Source organism: Nicotiana tomentosiformis, chromosome 11 (assembly GCF_000390325.3).
Source record: "Nicotiana tomentosiformis chromosome 11, ASM39032v3, whole genome shotgun sequence".
NCBI lineage: Eukaryota > Viridiplantae > Streptophyta > Magnoliopsida > Solanales > Solanaceae > Nicotiana > Nicotiana tomentosiformis.
Window position 1 is genome coordinate 86,083,450 of NC_090822.1, and position 18,687 is coordinate 86,102,136.

The window sequence follows — 18,687 nt, forward strand, 5'->3', positions numbered from 1 at the left end:
ACCAACTACGAACCGAGATGAATGAGATCCAAGCCGTGGCCGATGGGTGGAAGAGCAAAATGGACCTGCTAGCCTTGGAGAAAGAAACTGCCCAGGCAAAGCTGGAATCAGTAGAGGTTCAACTTTGGGTGGCAAAGGAGAATGATGACAAGCGGTCCTAGTTGAATGATGAACTCCGAGCACAACTGAGCCCAGTTGTCGCCAAACGGGACGCCCTCGGTAAAGAGTTCGAGGCAATAAAGTCCAAGTTGGATACAACCTCTGCCGATGTCGAAGAGATGTTGGCCAAATACAAGGCCGATATCGAAGTAGACGAGGCCCGCCTGAAGACCAATGCCGAATATATGAGGCGACTGTCTCGAAGGAAGACCCTCAAAGAGATTCACGCCCGAGGCTTCAACCTGTCGGTCTAGATATAGGAAGAAATAAAGCTTGAGGCCAAGGAGAAAAAACTTTCCGAGTCTGAAGGTACTGAGGGTTCCGAGGGTTTTGAGTGATCCGAAGGTTCCGACAGTTCTGGCGACGAGTCGGGCCCCGGTGAAGATCAGACATGAATGCCTTAGAACTTTTTCAGTTTTTGTATCGTGTATGTTTTTTGTTCATTTGGAGGCCGTTTTTGTTGGGCTTTTGTATGTACATTCCGGAATATATAAAATTTCCCTTTCTGGCAATTTCAAGTCTCTACTTTTGTTAGCATCTTTTCATAATTTATATTTTTGCAAATATTTCTAATGCCTTAGCATAGAATCAAATTTAGTAATAAGTCGTTCATTTTTCAAAGGTTCGAACGGAGCCTGACTTCGATGAAACTTTATTTGTTTGAGGCTTTGAAAACTTGGTGTGACCGGAAGTTTTCCCAAGATGCTTAAGTGATTTTAGACGATGCTTCTAATTATGAGCTTCAGACATCTTCGAGCCATTTTTTAGGGTGGCAGTAGCCTTTTGTGTTTAGGCACTACCTAATAGGTTTTGTGCCTCCGTGATTTGGAAGCCCGAGTTGCCCGAATATTTTTTGGACGACAGTCCCCCAGTAGGGGTAGCCCTTAGGTTCAATAGTCCCGAATAGGGGTAGCCCTTGGGCTCGATAGTCCCCAGATAGGGGTAGCCCTTAGGATCTATGTTTTAAGAGGAAAAAATACGTAATAGCAAGATGGAAACTTTCTTTCATTTCTATGTGTAAAGTACATGATTGAAAGCGTGTAAAAGCTTGTATCATGGCTAAGGTGGCCTATGTGGTCATGGTTCACTTGACCGTTTGGCCCTTACAATAAATCCTAACCACCGAGCCTAATCTATTAAAGTACAAAGTTTCCTTCTTTCCTTGCTAAGAGCCTTAACCCGAGGGTGATGGCCCTAAGTGTTTGAGGTCGATCTTGAAAGGGCTCGAATACTGTTGATGCGCCCATTGACTCTGATTTAATACCGTCATTCGAATCTAAGTTAGCACGATTTACTGTTGCCTCATTAAAAACCTTGTCGAAAAACTCATTTGGGACAAAACCGGTTCAAGGAAATAAGAGTGCAATGCGTGCTTTTAGACCTAATAGTCACATTCTTCCTTGGTTGTTGCCTGCAAGTGTTAGTCCGATTCATAATATTATGAAAAAGTAAATGAGATCGTACCTTAGCAATAGGTTCGCTTTAAGTGCGTCACATTCCAGTTGTTTGGTAGCTGTGCACCGTTTCCTGCTTTGAGTTTGTACGAGCCTATGCCGATAATTCTGACGACTTGATATGGTCCTTCCCAATTCGGTACCAGCTTCCCCTCATTTGGGTTTGGAGTAAGCAGTGTTACTTTTCTTAACACTAAGTCCCCAATCTTGAAGTTTCGGAGGTTGGCTCATAAGTTGTAATATCTTTCTATCCGCAGTTTCTGGGTAGCCAACCGGACCAGGGTGGCCTCACGCCTTTCATATAATAGTTCAAGGCTCGTGCTCATGGCCTCACCATTTGATTCTTCGGTCGCATATCGAAACCTGAGGCTTGGTTCTCCCACTTTGACCGGTATTAATGCTTCGGCACCATAGACCAATGAAAATGGGGTGGCCCGGTACTAGACTTCGAAGTTGTGCAGTACGCCCACAAGACTTCGGGCAGAATTTCCTTCCATTTCCCTTTGGCATCGGTCAACCTCTTTTTCAAGGTTTGGAGTATGATCTTGTTTGTAGATTTTGCTTGTTCGTTCCCACTAGGGTGATAGGGTGTCGATAGTATATTTTTAATCTTGTGGTCTTCGAAAAATTTCTTTACCTTGCTTCCGATGAATTGTTTTCCATTATCACACACAATCTTGGCCGGTATCCCGAACCGGCATATTATGTTGTCCCAATTAAAGTCAATAACTTTTTTCCCCTGACTTTCTCGAACGCTTGAGCTTCGACCCATTTAGAAAAATAATCGGTCATAAATAATATAAATTGAGCCTTACCGGGTGCTCACGGCAGGGGACGGACGATATCCATTCCCTATTTCATGAACAACAATGGGGACAAGACCGAATGGAGTAACTCTCCGAGTTGATAGATAATCGGTGTGTGTCTCTGACAGCCGTCACATCTTCGTACAAAATCCATTGCATCTTTCTCCATATCGATCCAGTAATAGCCGACTCTCATTAATTTTTGAACCAAAAATTCCGCCCCCGAATGGTTTTCGCAAGTGCCTTCGTGAACTTCTCTTAAGACATATTCGGTATCTACTGGCCCAAGCATATGGCGAGCGGGCCGTCAAATATTCTTCTGAACAAAGTCCCTTCAGACAGGCTAATCCTGGTCGCCTTCGTGCGCAGAGCTCTCGATTCTTTAGGATCCGAGGGCAGCTTCCCAGTCTTTAAATAATCTATGTATTTGTTCCTCAAATCCCAAGTTAAACTTGTCGAGTTTACTTCGGCATGGCCTTCTTCCACCACCGACTTCATGAGCATTACGACTGTTCTCGAACTGAATTCGTTGTCATCAACGAATGATCCCAAGTTAGCCAGGGCATCGGCCTTGCTATTTTGATTTCGGGGCATGTGTCCTTTCCTTGAATTGATGCAGCATTACCTGCAACTTGTCTAAATACCTTTGCATCCGTTCCTCTTTTACTTCGAACGTCCCATTGACTTGATTAACCACAAGGAGGGGATCTCACTTAGCTTTGACCACATCGGCCCCAAGGCTTTTAGCCAATTCGAGACCTACAATCATGGCCTAATACTCGGCCTTGTTGTTAGTCAATTTCAGATTTCTAATAGATTGCCTAACTATGTTACCCGTAGGTGGTTTTAGCACGATGCCGAGCCTAGACCCCTTTGCGTTCAAAGCACCGTCCATAAAGAGGGTCCAAACTCCCGAGGTTATCCCCGAGGTTAACAATAGTTACCTATCGACTTAAGGTATTATGGTCGGCGTAAAGTCGTCTACGAAGTCTAGAAAAATTTGTGATTTGATGGCGGTTCGGGGCCGATACTCGATATCGTACCCGCTAATTTTGACTGTCCATTTGGCCAACCGGCCTGAGAGCTCGGGTTTTTTCATGATGTTCCTTAGTGGTTAAGAGGCCACGACACATATGGGGTGGCATTGAAAGTATGGTTTTAACTTCTTAGAGGCACTTAGCAAAGCAACCGCCAATTTTTCCATATGAGGATACCTTGTTTCGGCCTCACCTAGAGTTTTGCTAACATAGTAAATAGGAAATTGCGCACCTTCTTCTTCCCGAACTAGGACTCCGCTTACCTCCACCTTGGATATTGCTAAGTAAAGGTACAACTGCTCATTCACATTCGAAGTATGGAGCAGGGGTGGACTCGAAAGGTACTATTTGAGATCTTCCAAAGCTTGTTGGCACTCCGGGGTCCAAGAAAAGTTTATTCTTCTTCTTCTTCAATAGTGAGAAGGATTGATGGCTTTTGTCTAAGAACCTCGATATGAGTCGGCCCAGTGTGACTATACGCACGATTAGCCTCTAAACGACCTTAACACTATCCACCATGGTGATGTCTTCTATAACTTTGATTTTATCGGGATTGATCTCGATTCCCTGGTTGGATACCATGAACCCGAGGAATTTTTCGGATTCGACCCCGAATGCACATTTTTCTGGGTTAAACTTCATATTGTATCTCCTCAATATGTCAAAGGTTTCTTGCAAATATTTCAAATGGTCCTCTGCTCGCAGGGACTTGACTAACATGTCGTCAATATAAATTTCCATTGATTTTCCTATTTGTTCCTTGAACATCCAGTTTACTAGGCGTTGATAAGTGGCCATGGTGTTTTTTTAACCCGAACGACATTATGTTATAACAATAAGTGCCGAGTTTAGTGATTAAAAGAAGTCTTTTCTTGATTTCCCGGGTCCATCAGAATTTGATTGTACCCGGAATAGGCATCGAAAAAACTGAGTATCTCGTGCCCGGTCATCGCATCGATCATGCGATCGATGTTTGGAAAAGGGAAAGAGTCCTTAGGGCATGCCTTGTTCAAGTCTTTGTAATCTACGCATGTTCTTAATTTGTTTCTTTTTTAGGCACTACTACTACGTTTGCTAACCAGTACAGGTATTTGACTTCCCGAATGGAACCTATTTTAAGGAGTTGAGATACCTCGTCTTTGACGAATGCATGTTTGACTTCGGACTGAGGCCTCCTTTTCTATTTAACCGGGTGGAACTTCGGATCCAAACTCAACTTATGAGTGGTTATCTCAGGCAGGATCCCTGTCATATCAAGATGGGACCAAGCGAAACAATCGATGTTATCTATAAGGAATTCAATGAGTTTTTTCCTGAGCTCGGAAATTAACCCCGTGCCCAGGTATACCTTCCGATAGGGTAAGTGTTCGATCAATATGATTTGCTCCAACTCCTCGACCGTTGGATTTGGTGGCATTGGAATCATCAGGAGCAATGAACAACCTAGGGATCTCGTAATCACCATCCTCGCCTACTCCCCGCTTCTTCGGTTTGGTCGTGGCCGGTATCAGTGATTGCTATTTAGTTTCTTCCTCCCTAATCGGCTCCGTGTTCTTTGATGTCGAGAGCACGTGCATTGGGATCACCTCGTCGACTGTGAATATTTCTTTTGCGACTGGCTGCTCTCCATAAACTGTCTTGATTTCTCCCGGTATGGGGAACTTTGGTGTTTGGTGTAGTGTCAAGGGTACTGCCCTCATGTTGTGAACCCAAGGCCTTCCGAATAAGGTGTTATACCTCATGTTCCCTTCGATCACGTAAAATTTGGTATCCTGAATTGTCCAGGCGGTATTTACTGGCAAAGTTATTTCTCTTTTGGTAGTTTCGTATGTCATGTTTAATCCGTTCAACACCGGGACCGCCGACCCTATTTGATCTTGTAGCCCCAACTATTCTATGACCCTCGATCTGATGATGTTGGTCGAGCTACCTGGATCAATCAACACACGTTTAACTCGAGATTTGTTAATAAGTACAGAAATTACCAGTGCATTGTTATGAGGTTGTACTATGCCCTCTGCATCCTTGTCGCTGAATGAAATGGTCCCTTCCGGGATATAATCTCGGGTGCGCTCCTCCCTTGTGATCGCCACTTTAGTGCGTTTTATCATCGGCCCTTGGGGGACATCGATCCCTCCAATGATCATGTTGATGACGTGTTGGGGTTCCTTTGGTTCAGTCTGTTTATTGGCATCTCTATTTCTGAAGTGGTTTTTCGTTCGATCACTCAGAAATTCTCGCAGGTGTCCGTTGTTAAATAACCAGGCAACTTCTTCTCTCAATTGTCGGGAGTCCTCGGTCCTGTGGCCATAAGTGCCATGATAATTACACATCAGGTTAAGATCTCTCTAGGTAGGATCGGACTGCAATGGTCGAGTACACTTGGTCTGTTTGATACATCCGATGGCAGATACAATGCTGGCTGCATCGATGCTGAAGTTATACTCTGATAATCTCGGAGCTTCCCTTCCCCCGAGCATCCTGTCAAAACCATTTTTGCTCATCAGGCCTCGGCTACTGGGCCCTCGATTATTTCTCCTTTCGTTCATTGTAGAGTTGCGCCCAAATCCATTTCCCCTTTGATCTGCACTCTATGGTTGATACCGATCTCGGGCCGACCATGATTCATGATCGACGACTCTCTTAGACCTGTCTTCGGTTTTGATGGGACCAATGGACCCAGAAGGGCCCCCGAGCTGGTCGTCCCCGACTCTAATTTTTTACTAATACCTTTTGTAGACATCAACCCAAGTTATCGCCAAGTACTCTACCAAATTCTGTTTACTGTTGCACATAGAAGAACTTCAGGGGTTAAGTCCATGAGTGAATGCCTGAACGGCCCAATCGTCCGCAGCCGGAGGCAGGTCCATCCGTTCCATTTGAAACATTGACACAAACTCCTTGAGCATCTCGTTGTCACTTTGCGTAACTTTGAAAAAGTCTGATTTTCTGGTCTCGACCTTGATGGCACCGGCATGAGCTTTTACAAAAGCATCCGCGAGCATAGCAAACGAATCAATGGAGTTTGGGGGCAAGTTGTGGTACTATATCATCGCTCTTTTTGACAGAGTCTCTCCAAACTTCTTTAATAACACTGACTCGATTTCGTCGTCTTCCAAGCCGTTACCTTTGATGGCACATGTGTAAGAGGTTACATGCTCATTTGGATCCGTGGTTCCGTTATATTTTGGAATATCAGGCATACGAAACCTCTTCGGGATTGGTTTTGGTGCCGTGTTTGGAGGGAAAGTCTTTTGGACAGATTTCTTAGAGTCCAGGCCTTTCAATATCGGAGGCGCTCCTGGGATTTGATCAACTTGGGGATTGTATGTCTCTACCTTCTTTTCATTTGCCTCTATTTTTCTTTCACCATATTTCACTCGTTTCGTTAATGCTTCTAGCATATTCATCACTCCAGGGCTGACACTAGACTCAGCTTCGCCCGACCTTTCGGTGATTTGCTCATTTCTTCAGGTATTTTTCCGGGGCAGTTCGGGCTCAACTCTACTGGGGGCTCGACTTTGATTCTGCAGCTATGCTATTGCGACATACTGAGCCTGTAGCATTTCGAAGATCAATCGTAGACTAGCCCCGTCGCCTTCGCCTTCGGGTGCTCCTGAGCTGTTGGTCGGGCTCCTCCGCGAACGCTGTTTCCGGGGTCAATAGGAAGGTTGGCGTCGATGGACACATGTGAGTTAGCATCGACTAGGTTCATGACTGGGACCCCGTTGGGATCAGCAAGGGACACCTCATTGCTAGGCACCAGATTGTTGTTTTCGCCATGATGGCCAGATCCGTCCTCAACGTTCAAGTGAGCAGATTGAGAATTTGACATTTTCAAGCTGCCCTAAAATTGAGACCTTAAAGAATAAGTGTAAAATAGAGCGTGTTATGGAGATTTATATCATACCACCACTATTATCCTTAGCCCCACGGTAGGCACCAAATTGTTTACCCCTAAAAATGGATAACAATTGAATTTATACGCGGTTTTAAGGATATGTGGATTAATTTAATACAAGTGATCAATAACGTTAAATAAGTGAGTTAAAGAGAGAATAAATGACCAAACCAGTTGTGATATTAGGTCCAAGCTCGGATCTGAGCTTAGTGATTGTTCTGCCTTCGATTCGGAGCCAAATACTTATGAAGAACTATGAGCAAAAATAAGAACTTTGAATAACTTTAGATGGAGAGAAAACAAGTATATATTGCCTTGATATGCGTGTTACAGTGTGTTTCTTGAATAAAAGTCATTCCCTTTATATAGTAGTAGAGTTCATCCCTAGTATAACTCTAAAAAAGGTAAAAATCTCCCTTTTCGTTAATCACTGATCTGCTGTCGATATGAGCCGAGATCTACGCCGTGATATCTAGTCGGCCACGGATATCACAGCCCTTTGTTCATCGTGTGCGGACGTTTGGTAATGCTTTCCGAGGCCGTGGAGCTCGAGCCGGATTTGGGGGGCGTGGTTTCGATGGCTCCGGTGGCGGGTGCTTTGTTCGGACCTTGATAATAGAGATTCCAAGCTTCGATTTCGATTCCTTGTAGTTATGTCCTTGCTATCGGGATGCTCATTGGCTCCATTTTTACCCGTATACACAATGTTATAGGGCTACATACGCCCCCGAGTACAACCCCCACTTATATTAAATTTCTTAATTTTGTTTTCTTCTTTCTTTGTAAGAAAGGGATCGGAAAGTACAAAGAAGTGAGACTTTAAGTCATTAAGTGGGACTCCAACTTAAAGTCATTAAGTGGGACTCCAACTTAATGGAAGGCACAACTAACTCAAAACTTCTATATTTAATTTGTTCATAATCCCCTCAAATAGAATCTTTCGTCCATTTTATCCTTTTCGGTTTCTTTGGTACGAGCGGAGGGGGAGCTAGAAAAGTAGAAACAAATTCGACGAACTTAGTAGGCTTTGTATAGATTATATATTTGTATTCGGAAATTCATTAAATATTTATAAATATTTAATTAAAAACTCAATAACTAAAATGATTTACATATTTAGTGGTAAGTTTAAAACCCATAAATTCAAATCCTGGACATGACTACACAGACGCTTTTGTGAAACTATGTTCCGAATTGGTTTGTAAATGATGCTTTAGACACTTTGGACATATGATGTCGTTAATGAAATAATACATGCTTTCTTTTGGATCAAACAAACTTTAGTAATTCGTATTAACCCCCCCACCCCACCCCACCCCAAAAAAAAATAAAAAAAAATAAAAATGCATAGTCTTCTTTAAGAAAATCGGATTCTTGTTTTTCTTTGTTATGATTGCATGTTTTCGGCCAAATACGAGAATGGAGAAATATTTGCATCTCTTTTTGGGTGGAGTTGAAGATGCAAGTTTCTTACTTCACTCAACCATAAGATATACTTAAATCGAAATGCCGAAATCGCACTGTTTTTTTTTTTGTCTCATTCTTGTCATTTATTAGTATTTCTAAGTTACTTCTTCATCAACTTAATTGAAGAAGAGTCAGTTTAGTTGTTTATCTCACAACGAAATTGTAGAAGGCAAGGAAGATATTAGATAAATGAAAAAGCAACAGAAAACATTACTAGTAATATTTTGAACTATGTGTAATTGATTATTGCTCACTCTATTCCATTTATGTGTTTGATTAGTCTAATCTAATCATTTCGCAATGTTTGTATGCAAAGCATGTAACTATATATGCTTCATGTTGACCTTTTATTCTATTTAATTATTACAACTAGACTAGATTAAACTGAAGGCACATAAAAATGTGACATTGTTGTTAGAATGATGAAAAGTGAATAATCATATATATCAGGGAGAAATATTTCACACAAGGATATTACATTAGATCAGGGGCGAATCTACCTTATGTGGTAGGGGTACCACGGCACCCGCTCGCTTAGCTAAAATTTTATATAATATCTCTGTGAAGAAACGTATATATGGATAGAGTGGCACCCAAAAATTACAAAGTGAAAGTGGGTGCCATTGGTTCAGCCTTCCCTTTGAAGGCTTTCTTTGGTCTCATGAATGCAAGTTCGATTACCTGTTGGGCAGCTCCTTTGATTTTTCATTTTTCCTACTTATTAAGATTTTCTTTATTTTCAGTTGAGCCCTAGGGCCTCACCTCTTTTCCTTCTTTTTTCGGCTCTTTCTCTCCTTTTATTACTTGCTAAGTCTCTCTTCTTCATTTTTTTTAACTTTCGATTCTCGTTTTGTTTCTATCATTATACCTTACTTTATGAACAATTATTTTCTATAGGTAATTTGAATTGATTTTAATTAGCATATAATTTTTTTTTATTTTTAATGAAACGATATTAATTTATATATTGAAATATAATTTGAGCAATATCTTCTATTGGATTTTGAAAATCAATTAAATGGCTTGATTGATAGTCGTTTTGAGTCGAATATCATAGGTTGAATGTTGAAGGTTTTTCTTTGAAAATAATTGTCATATAACTCAACAATTAAGATGGAAAAATAAATAAAAAACAATACAAGTAAATTAATCTAGTCAAACAAAGAATATATAGTGTAGTTAAGCTACTCTTTAAGCAAATATTTATATTGGAGGCACTCTTTCATGAAATGTTATTTTTTTTTTGTATTTTTATTTAGATTGTGTTTAAATTAAGCGTTAAAAATTTGAACTAAAATCAATCTTATTTGCTTTGTGAATGAAAGACCTATTCAAATTAACCAAAAACTAAGCGAACCGACCCATTATTCCTAATCTGTCTTTGTAGCTACTGACATGTATACTGTATGTATAACATGGTGGCACCCGCAACCTTCGAATCCTGGATCCGCCTCTGCATTAGATCATTGGTTCGTCCATTTATTTCACAAAAAAAATGACACTGTATAGTCACTTTAAAAATAATAGTCGGAAAAATATATATATTTTTTTTGTATATATATACATTTTGTATGTTATATACAAAAATTATATAAATTTTATCTACTTTTCGGCAACTGAATATAAATAGTTTCTGGCGAAAGCTAAAAATGATAATACCCTTATTTCAGTTTTGCCGCAGCTAGCAGATCGCCCCTTCATCTCCCTACGAATTACGATTTTGAGTAATATTTTATGCACTTTTGTCCCATGACTCATATGTAGAGGACTCAAATTTCTTTTCTGTTTCGATTAACATTTTTTCCCGCATTAACACTTGGTAGATGTAAAAGACTTATGCATGCATCAAAGGAATAAATGCATAATTACGTGTTTCTTTATATAAGACAATCACTCAATCGTATTTAATTAATGAGTATATGTTTTTATGTTAATTTTATTACTTATAATCATAATAAACTAACGTAGGTTGGTGTATGTATTCCGCCTTTGTTTGTCCGTTATCCAGTTGCATTTCATGACCTTCCACTTCAATATACATTTTGTTTTTCAACTAGTCGGAAAAAATGTTGATTTCAAATTTATTTTGATAATAAAATCATTTAAAAGTCGTACTAGTAAAACATGATAAAATCATTTAAAAGTCGTACTAGTAAAACATGATAAAATCATTTAGAAACCAGATCAATTTTACTAACAGCTTGTTTGGATGGTTGTTACCCATTGTATCGTATTGTATTGTTTTTTTAAAATAATATTTATTTTGATTGTTTAGTTAAAATTGATTGTATTATTAAATTCATCGTTTCGAAACAATGAAAAGACCCATTTTTTGAAACAACCGATTTGGTGTAGTGAGATTGTTTCATTTTTTTTTCAATTATGCCCTTCTTTATTACTTTATAATTCTATTTTACCTTTTATCTTTTTTTATTTTATTTTTATTTTAACTCCAAATCTCTCACCTATAACGTAGTTTGTCTTCCTCCCATTTTTTCATAACTTCTTCTGTCGTTCTTTGCCAACTCCATGGTCAGAGATAACAAGAATAAGTTCTGCCATTCTTACCTAATTTGTCTTCGTTCATTTCACGGTCATTATTTTTTCCTTAATATTTTAATTTTCTTAATATTATTGTTATGATCTAATTATGAATAGAGTGTGCTTATTATTATTTTTAATATTACTATCTTGTTCCACTAATTTTGTTAGAATTTACATAAAGTTAATTGATTAATCTGTTTATAAGACATAATTGGAGATAAATTAGTAGAAATTAGGGGTTCTCTTAAATTATTTTTATGCGCAATTCTTGATAAATTTAATATTTAAAATAATTAAGGGTATTTTAGTAAACTTATCAGTTACAGTACAGTACGATACAATCAAACCAAACAGAAAAAATATTATTAACAATAACAAACAATACAATCTATCCAAACATTGTATTCATAAAACGATACAATATAATACAATATGATATAATATAATATATTATAAAACGATGGGTAACAATGATCCAAACTGAGCGTAAAGTGTACAATTATCCAATTTATCATTAGGGGCTATGATTGTCATCCCACATTTTATAATTAATCCAGTAACTTTCTCAAAGAGAATTTAGAAATCCCCCCCCCCAAAAAACAAAAAACAAATACGGAATAAAAGAAGTAGAAAAGAAAAATCAGCACTGTGCAAACGCCTCCATTTTCGTATCTGAAAAAAACAATAAAGAAAAACAGATCCTTTCTTTCTTCAATCTTTCTGTAGAGTAGTGAAGGAAAGAAACTGCAATCGGCATAGCCATCCCGTCCCTTTCTCCCGTCCCTTTCTCTCTCTATATTTATTATTTCTATTCTAGAGAGAGAAACCACAATAACTAAAGTTGATCAGCATACAGAGAGAGGAAAAAAGCACAAGCAAGAAATGTAATGATTGTTTTTTTTTCTATACGATTTTTGTGAAAAACCCATAACAAGTGAAGGTCAAAGTCATCAAAATCAATGGCTGAGAACGAAGCATCATCATCATCAGCATCGTCGTCAAGGGCTCCGATGCGGCCCACTATTACTTTACCACCGCGTGCTTCAGTGGAAAATTTGTTTATGGGCGGGCTGGGTGGTATCAGCCCGGGCCCGATGACCCTTGTATCCAGCTTCTTCTCCGATCCGGCGTCGGAGTACCCTTCCTTCTCCCAGCTCCTCGCCGGCGCTATGGCGTCTCCGGCAGCTTTTTCCGGTCAACGACAGGGTTTTCCCCCTCCACCAGAGACGACAGTGTCTATTTCAAAGGGAAAAGAGTCCGGTAGTGGGGATATGGATTTTGGGTTCAAGCAGAACCGGCCGTCCGGTCTGGTGATTACTCAATCGCCCATGTTTACTATACCGCCGGGATTGAGTCCGGCCGGTTTGCTGGGTTCGCCTTTGTTGTTCTCACCTGGCCAGGTAGTTACAAAAGTTTGCAGTGTTTTTTATTTAATGAGCATTTAGTAGACTATATGAGCTTAGCTAACTGTTCTGAGCCAGAATAATGAGAATTATCTGAATATTGAATCACATGAATAGAATGGAATGGATACATGTGATTGATATAGCTGAACCAATCTCAGCAGAGACAAAAAAAGATAGTAGATGATTTCTTTCTGTTTGTCTATGCCTTGGTGGCAAAGTTACTCGGTACGTGGGCCGGTGGGGATTAACACTACCCGGTGAAATAGTACAAGCAAACCCAAACACTAGCGTCCTAAGAAAAAAGAAAAAATTATCTAGCTGACCATATTTTATTTAGGATTGAGGCATAATGACTGATTGATTTGTGAATATGTTACCCTTAGTGTGGTTTGTGGATTGTGTGATTTAAGAGTATCAGCATAATTTCGGTTATGGGGTTCTTTGGGGTATTTAAAGCCTGATTGGTGAAGTTTCTATGAAAATATAAGTGCTGTATTTTCAAAAAAGTCGCTTATTTTGGAGAGTCAAGTGTTTGGCTAAAATAAGCGTTCTTTAGAGTATTCGTAAAAGTTGTTTTTCTATTGTAGGGAAGAAGTGTAAAAAAGTAATTTCTCCTTAGAAGAAGAAGTAAAACTGTATCAAGAACACATTCCATGTCTAGAGGATTTGCAGACTGGTCTGATCACCAGTAGAGGACTGCAGGTCCTTGCGAGCTGCCATAGGCGGACTTCCACGTGAGAGAAAAGAAGAGAAAGAAGGTAGAGAGAAAAACTTTACACCTAGATTTGCTGGTTTAAAAGCCAGAATGTACTAAAATATGGAAGAAGTTTCATTTCCAGTACTTTTAGAGAGGGGAAGGAACTGTTATTTGGACATTTTCTTGTTTCTCAAAGCGGAAAGCACATCTCCGTGTCAAACACCATGTCTGGTGCTCCTATTTACAGTCCAAACTATGAGTTTACACTTGCAATGTTAGCATGCCATTTTTCTTTTGTTGTGTTACCTTTTGACCATTTTCTTTGTCACATGCTAGGTATGGGTAACTTAAGATTTTCACTGCTTTTCCTACTCCACATCTTATAACTAAGTAGTATCAATTTTACAAATCAACAGATTGTAAATTGTCAAGACCTGTTCTTATGTCCCTGGTTAGGTTGGAGTTATGCTTTAAGATAATATTGTATTTCGTGTATGTAGAAACTTTCTTTAATTCAGGAGAAGAGCAGTCTGATTCCCTTTAGCCATTCCTTGAAGTCTGGTAGTGCGAGTTGAGGCTATTGATACTGAAGTTTGAGATAATATGTGATATGAGATTTGATATCTTCTTTTTGTTGGTGCATAATATTCTATATCTTCTGACAGTCCATCTCGTGAGGCTAAATTACTTCGTTAGTTAGAAAGAACGTGTTAGAGGAGGAGCTATCCTCTTTCTCTCTCTTCTATTCTCGAATCCCCCCCCCCCCCCCCCAAACCCCACACACACACACAAATAAAGACTTTTTCTTTCTTGACTAAATCAGCAGGAAAAGAACTCTGTAAATGAACTTTTGCAACATGTATGGTGATGATGCTATTAGTTTAAATTGAATTAGCCTTTTCAATGTTATTTACATATGGTTTTTGGACCATAAAGGGCCCTTTTGGAATGTCACATCAGCAAGCCCTTGCTCAAGTTACAGCTCAGGCAGCACATCCTCAGTCTCAAATGCACATTCAACCTGATTATCCGTCTTCTTCAGCACCACCTGCACGGTCCTTTTCACAGTTCCAGTCCCTAACCTCAAATACCACAGCAAACCAACAGATACCGCCTCCTGCATCAGATCCTAATGTTATGAAAGAAGCATCTGAAGTCTCTCTGTCTGATCAGAGGTCAGAACCTGCTTCCTCTGCTGTTGATAAACCTGCTGATGATGGTTACAACTGGCGTAAGTATGGGCAGAAGCATGTCAAGGGAAGCGAATATCCTCGTAGTTATTACAAGTGTACACATCCAAATTGTCCAGTCAGGAAGAAGGTTGAGCGGTCTCTTGATGGCCAAGTAACTGAGATTATCTATAAGGGCCAGCACAACCATCATCCGCCTCAATCTAGTAAACGCTCGAAAGAGAGTGGAAATCCAAATGGAAACTATAATCTTCAGGGGCCATCTGAACTCAGCTCTGAGGGTGTGGCAGGAACTCTGAACAACTCCAAGGATGGCATGCCTTCCTATTCATTAAGAATGAAGGATCAAGAATCCAGCCAAGCTACACATGACCAAGTCTCCGGATCAAGTGAGGGTGAGGAAGTGGGTGATGCTGAGACTATAGCTGATGGAAATGATGAACGTGAATCTAAGCGAAGGTAATTTGCTTCATCCTTGGCACAACATTTGAAGTGAATATTTTTATAGCCTTGTCTATCTTCATAAGCCACTGTTCTCCATCTCTACATCTGCACCCTGCAGGGCCATAGAAGTACAGACTTCAGAGGCAGCTTCTTCTGCTTCTCACCGGACAGTTGCAGAACCTAGGATCATTGTTCAAACAACAAGCGAAGTTGATCTTTTGGACGATGGTTATAGATGGCGGAAGTATGGCCAGAAAGTTGTAAAAGGAAACCCTTATCCAAGGTAGGTTATCTCTCATTTACTTCTTTTGTCTGTCAATGAACAAATTACTCCACGATAGGGGAATCGTCTATGCATTTTTGGTGTTAAGCTGGTTTTTAGTAGATTTATGGTTAAGTGAACCCTAAATAGAATATATCTGGCTATGAAGCATTATGAGTGTAAAGTTACCTTCCTGAATCACCTGCCACTTGAAGTTGTAGTGTTTAACCGCCACTGTGTCAGAAAAACTTTCTTCTGCTTGAACACATTTTTTTTGCCATGATATATTAGAACTCTTTGTTTGAAGCTCATAGTCTGAATTTTGCGTGGTACAGTTGGACCATGTTGTATTTACATGCAAGAACAAAACAAACCAATCAGACATCTAGATGACTTCTGTGAATGCATAGCCAGATGCTTATCAGTTATTTTGCTTGCTTTGCTAACATATTCAGTATACCATATTATTTTCTGCAGAAGCTATTACAAATGTACCAGCCAGGGATGTAATGTACGGAAACATGTGGAAAGGGCCCCGAGTGATCCAAAAGCTGTCATAACAACATATGAGGGCAAACATAATCATGACGTGCCTGCAGCTAGGAACAGTAGCCACAACACCGCAAATAATTCTGTGTCACAGATGAGGCCACACAACCCCGTAGTTGATAAACAGGAAGCAACTAGAACAGGCTTCCCGAACAATGAACAGCAACCTATAGCACTGCTACGGTTCAAAGAAGAACAGGTTACATGATTTTCGAGCTTCAATCTTGCAAGGAATGAGAGAGGAGTCCACTGAAAAACTTTTGCCGAACTTGTCTCAAGATGGAAGTATTTCGTGCATTTGAAGTGATAATGTTGGTTCACTCACCCAAAGATGAATTAAGGAAACATGGTATAGAAGTTTGTTGATATCAAAAATGATAGGTGAGCAAGGAGTGGATTGAATATACGTTGTAAATTTTCTCAAGAAGGGCATAGAGTAGTATATTATTTGTATTCTTTCTGTAAATGCTCTTGTATAACATGTTTTGGCCTTTTATGGCTGCACAAGCATGGTTGATGATTGATAAACATGGTCGCAGTTGGTGTTAATCCCTTTGATATGATTTATCTTGCTATTTTTCAAGATTTTGTAATAATATTTTGGTAGATTTTTCTTTATTTTTAGCAATTCTGCTGCAGAGTCGGATCTAGGATTTCTATTGCATGGGTGCACTACTGGAAAAAAGGAGGAAAAATATATTAAATGAGAATTGATCCCTCTTACTCTTTGATAAATAACTCAACTTTCAGTGCACCATTCAACCTTATTATACCAATTTTAAAAAATATGTACATAAAATATCTAATTTTGCAACCATAGGTTCACATGCCCTGTATTTATATCTTAATCAGCTTGGCGTTTTATCTGAATTTGACCAATGGAAAATCTAATCTAGTACAATCTTTATATCTATGATCATGTCAATATATACAATGACAGAATTTGAGTTTCTTGAAGTCAAACAAGAAAAGGAGTAGTCATTTAGAGGGATGGTTATGAGATTACAACCCACTTATTATGAAGTAGGAATGCTCTGTTTAGAGTACACCTTGCTGGGACTTTTATCTGTTCCTCACGGTTTAACTACTTACTATTAGTTTTGCACTATTAGAATTTAATCTTTGTTGTAATTGTGGTGGTGACTGTTGCTGCGTCTTGCCCTTATGTTAAGTAAGCTCTGACGTTTCAAAATACTAGTCTTGGGATAACATTTCATCAAGTGCTTTTTTTTCTCATCTTGGTTTGGTTTATCAAGGCTTTTTATGTCTAAACTTATGGCAAACTAAGTACCTAGAAGTTCAATGGAGAAGAGTCTAGGGGCGGGCATTTGGGCCGTTCAAATTGGATTTCGGTTTTTGGATGGAAGAAATGACAATCCAAATAAGCTCAGATTGGACCAGATTTTTTAAATTCGGTTTCAGATTAATCAATTTGGATATTTTGGATTTTCGGTTTTAAATTGAGATGTTTCTTCTTTTTACAAAAATGAATATTTAAATGAAGTACTCATGTTAAATTGCTTGAAAAGTTCACTCTCACCGCAATCATCTAAATAAAATATTCAAGTAATGAAATTATTATCAAGAAAATGTAATAGAGACATTAATACGGCCGATAAGAAGTAACAATAGTAAACCTATGTCCAAATAAAAAGTATTCTGAGAGTAACTTTATAATTAATGTTGAATATATGAGATAATATCTAATAAGTAGGGTATTTGAACTTATTACTATTGACATATGGATAATGGACTAAATATAAAGTATAAAAATTTAAATTTTCGGGTGTCCAAAATTTCGAAGTACCAAATCCAATATCCAATCCAAATTTTTTAAAAATTAAACCCAAAATCCAATCCATAATCCGAAAATTCAAACCAAAAATCCAAAAAAATCAGATTTCGGTTTGAATTTCGGGTTTGCCCAAACTATGCCCACCCCTACAACGAAACCACTTGAGTTGTTTAGTATATGCTTTTTAAGAAGACAACGTTTTAGTAGTCTTCAATTTTATGGTTCCTTGCAATTTGATGTAGTTCCTCCTGGTATATCAGTCAGTCAGTTCATTTGGTAAACATACAATAGTGGATGAACCAATCAAGAAAAAGAACCCTGCTGCAGTGAAAATCAGTCCACAGATATTAGCACAACTAAATGCAGAGAACAAGCAACCGCGTTCATTTCCCAGCGGAGCTACCTTTTAAATCCTTGACTAGAATTCCCAGTGATATAGCTTAAAGCAGTAGAGATTCCAGTGTGTCCAGCCAAAAACTGCATGTGCTGGTTTTTGTGATATAATGTAACCTCCAAAGCAAAAGAACATCAAAACTATCATATGCAACTGGGGATACCCAAACAATTCATCAAAATGAAATGCTTGTGGCTTTGACTTTAGCAAATAAATAACTGCAATATGCGTACATTACACTGAATCATGCACTACATTTCACAGAAACTCTTGAGAAAGCACAAAAGTGTATATGCAAAGCACAAATATTTCCTGCATCAAAGATTGAACCATTGTCGAATCCACTCCCCTATACCAGTGCTATTCTTTTTCACAACTCACTAAACCTTCTCCAGTCTCCCAAAACTTTTGACATTCCTAACACACATTGCCAGAAGATGTATACTTTGTGGCCTGAAAAGAATATCCAGTCTCGCGGCAGACCACTTCACGATAGAGTATTCATGTGCTTTACACTAAATATATGAAAATTAAACCACTGTAGATACAGATCACAAAGGCAGATAATGCTCTTGTGATACT

At 39.0% G+C, this 18,687-nt stretch overlaps 1 protein-coding gene across 1 annotated transcript; it reads left to right on the plus strand.

Annotated features, from left to right (window-relative positions):
- Nucleotides 1-12,178: 12,178 nt before the first annotated feature.
- LOC104111871 (probable WRKY transcription factor 4) lies at nucleotides 12,179-16,465 on the plus strand. The gene is made up of 4 exons (XM_009621666.4): nucleotides 12,179-12,768; nucleotides 14,408-15,120; nucleotides 15,224-15,388; nucleotides 15,845-16,465. The coding sequence occupies exons 1-4, from the start codon at nucleotides 12,328-12,330 to the stop codon at nucleotides 16,122-16,124; spliced, it is 1,599 nt and encodes a 532-aa protein (XP_009619961.1). The 5' UTR covers nucleotides 12,179-12,327; the 3' UTR covers nucleotides 16,125-16,465.
- Nucleotides 16,466-18,687: the final 2,222 nt, after the last annotated feature.

Excerpts from the sequence above, each read along its gene's own strand:
- LOC104111871 (XM_009621666.4), top strand. The coding sequence starts at position 12,328 with ATGGCTGAGAACGAAGCATCATCATCATCAGCATCGTCGTCAAGGGCT. Across the intron at positions 15,121-15,223 it reads GAACGTGAATCTAAGCGAAG|GGCCATAGAAGTACAGACTT; the intron begins GTAATTTGCTTC and ends TGCACCCTGCAG. Across the intron at positions 15,389-15,844 it reads AAAGGAAACCCTTATCCAAG|AAGCTATTACAAATGTACCA; the intron begins GTAGGTTATCTC and ends TATTTTCTGCAG.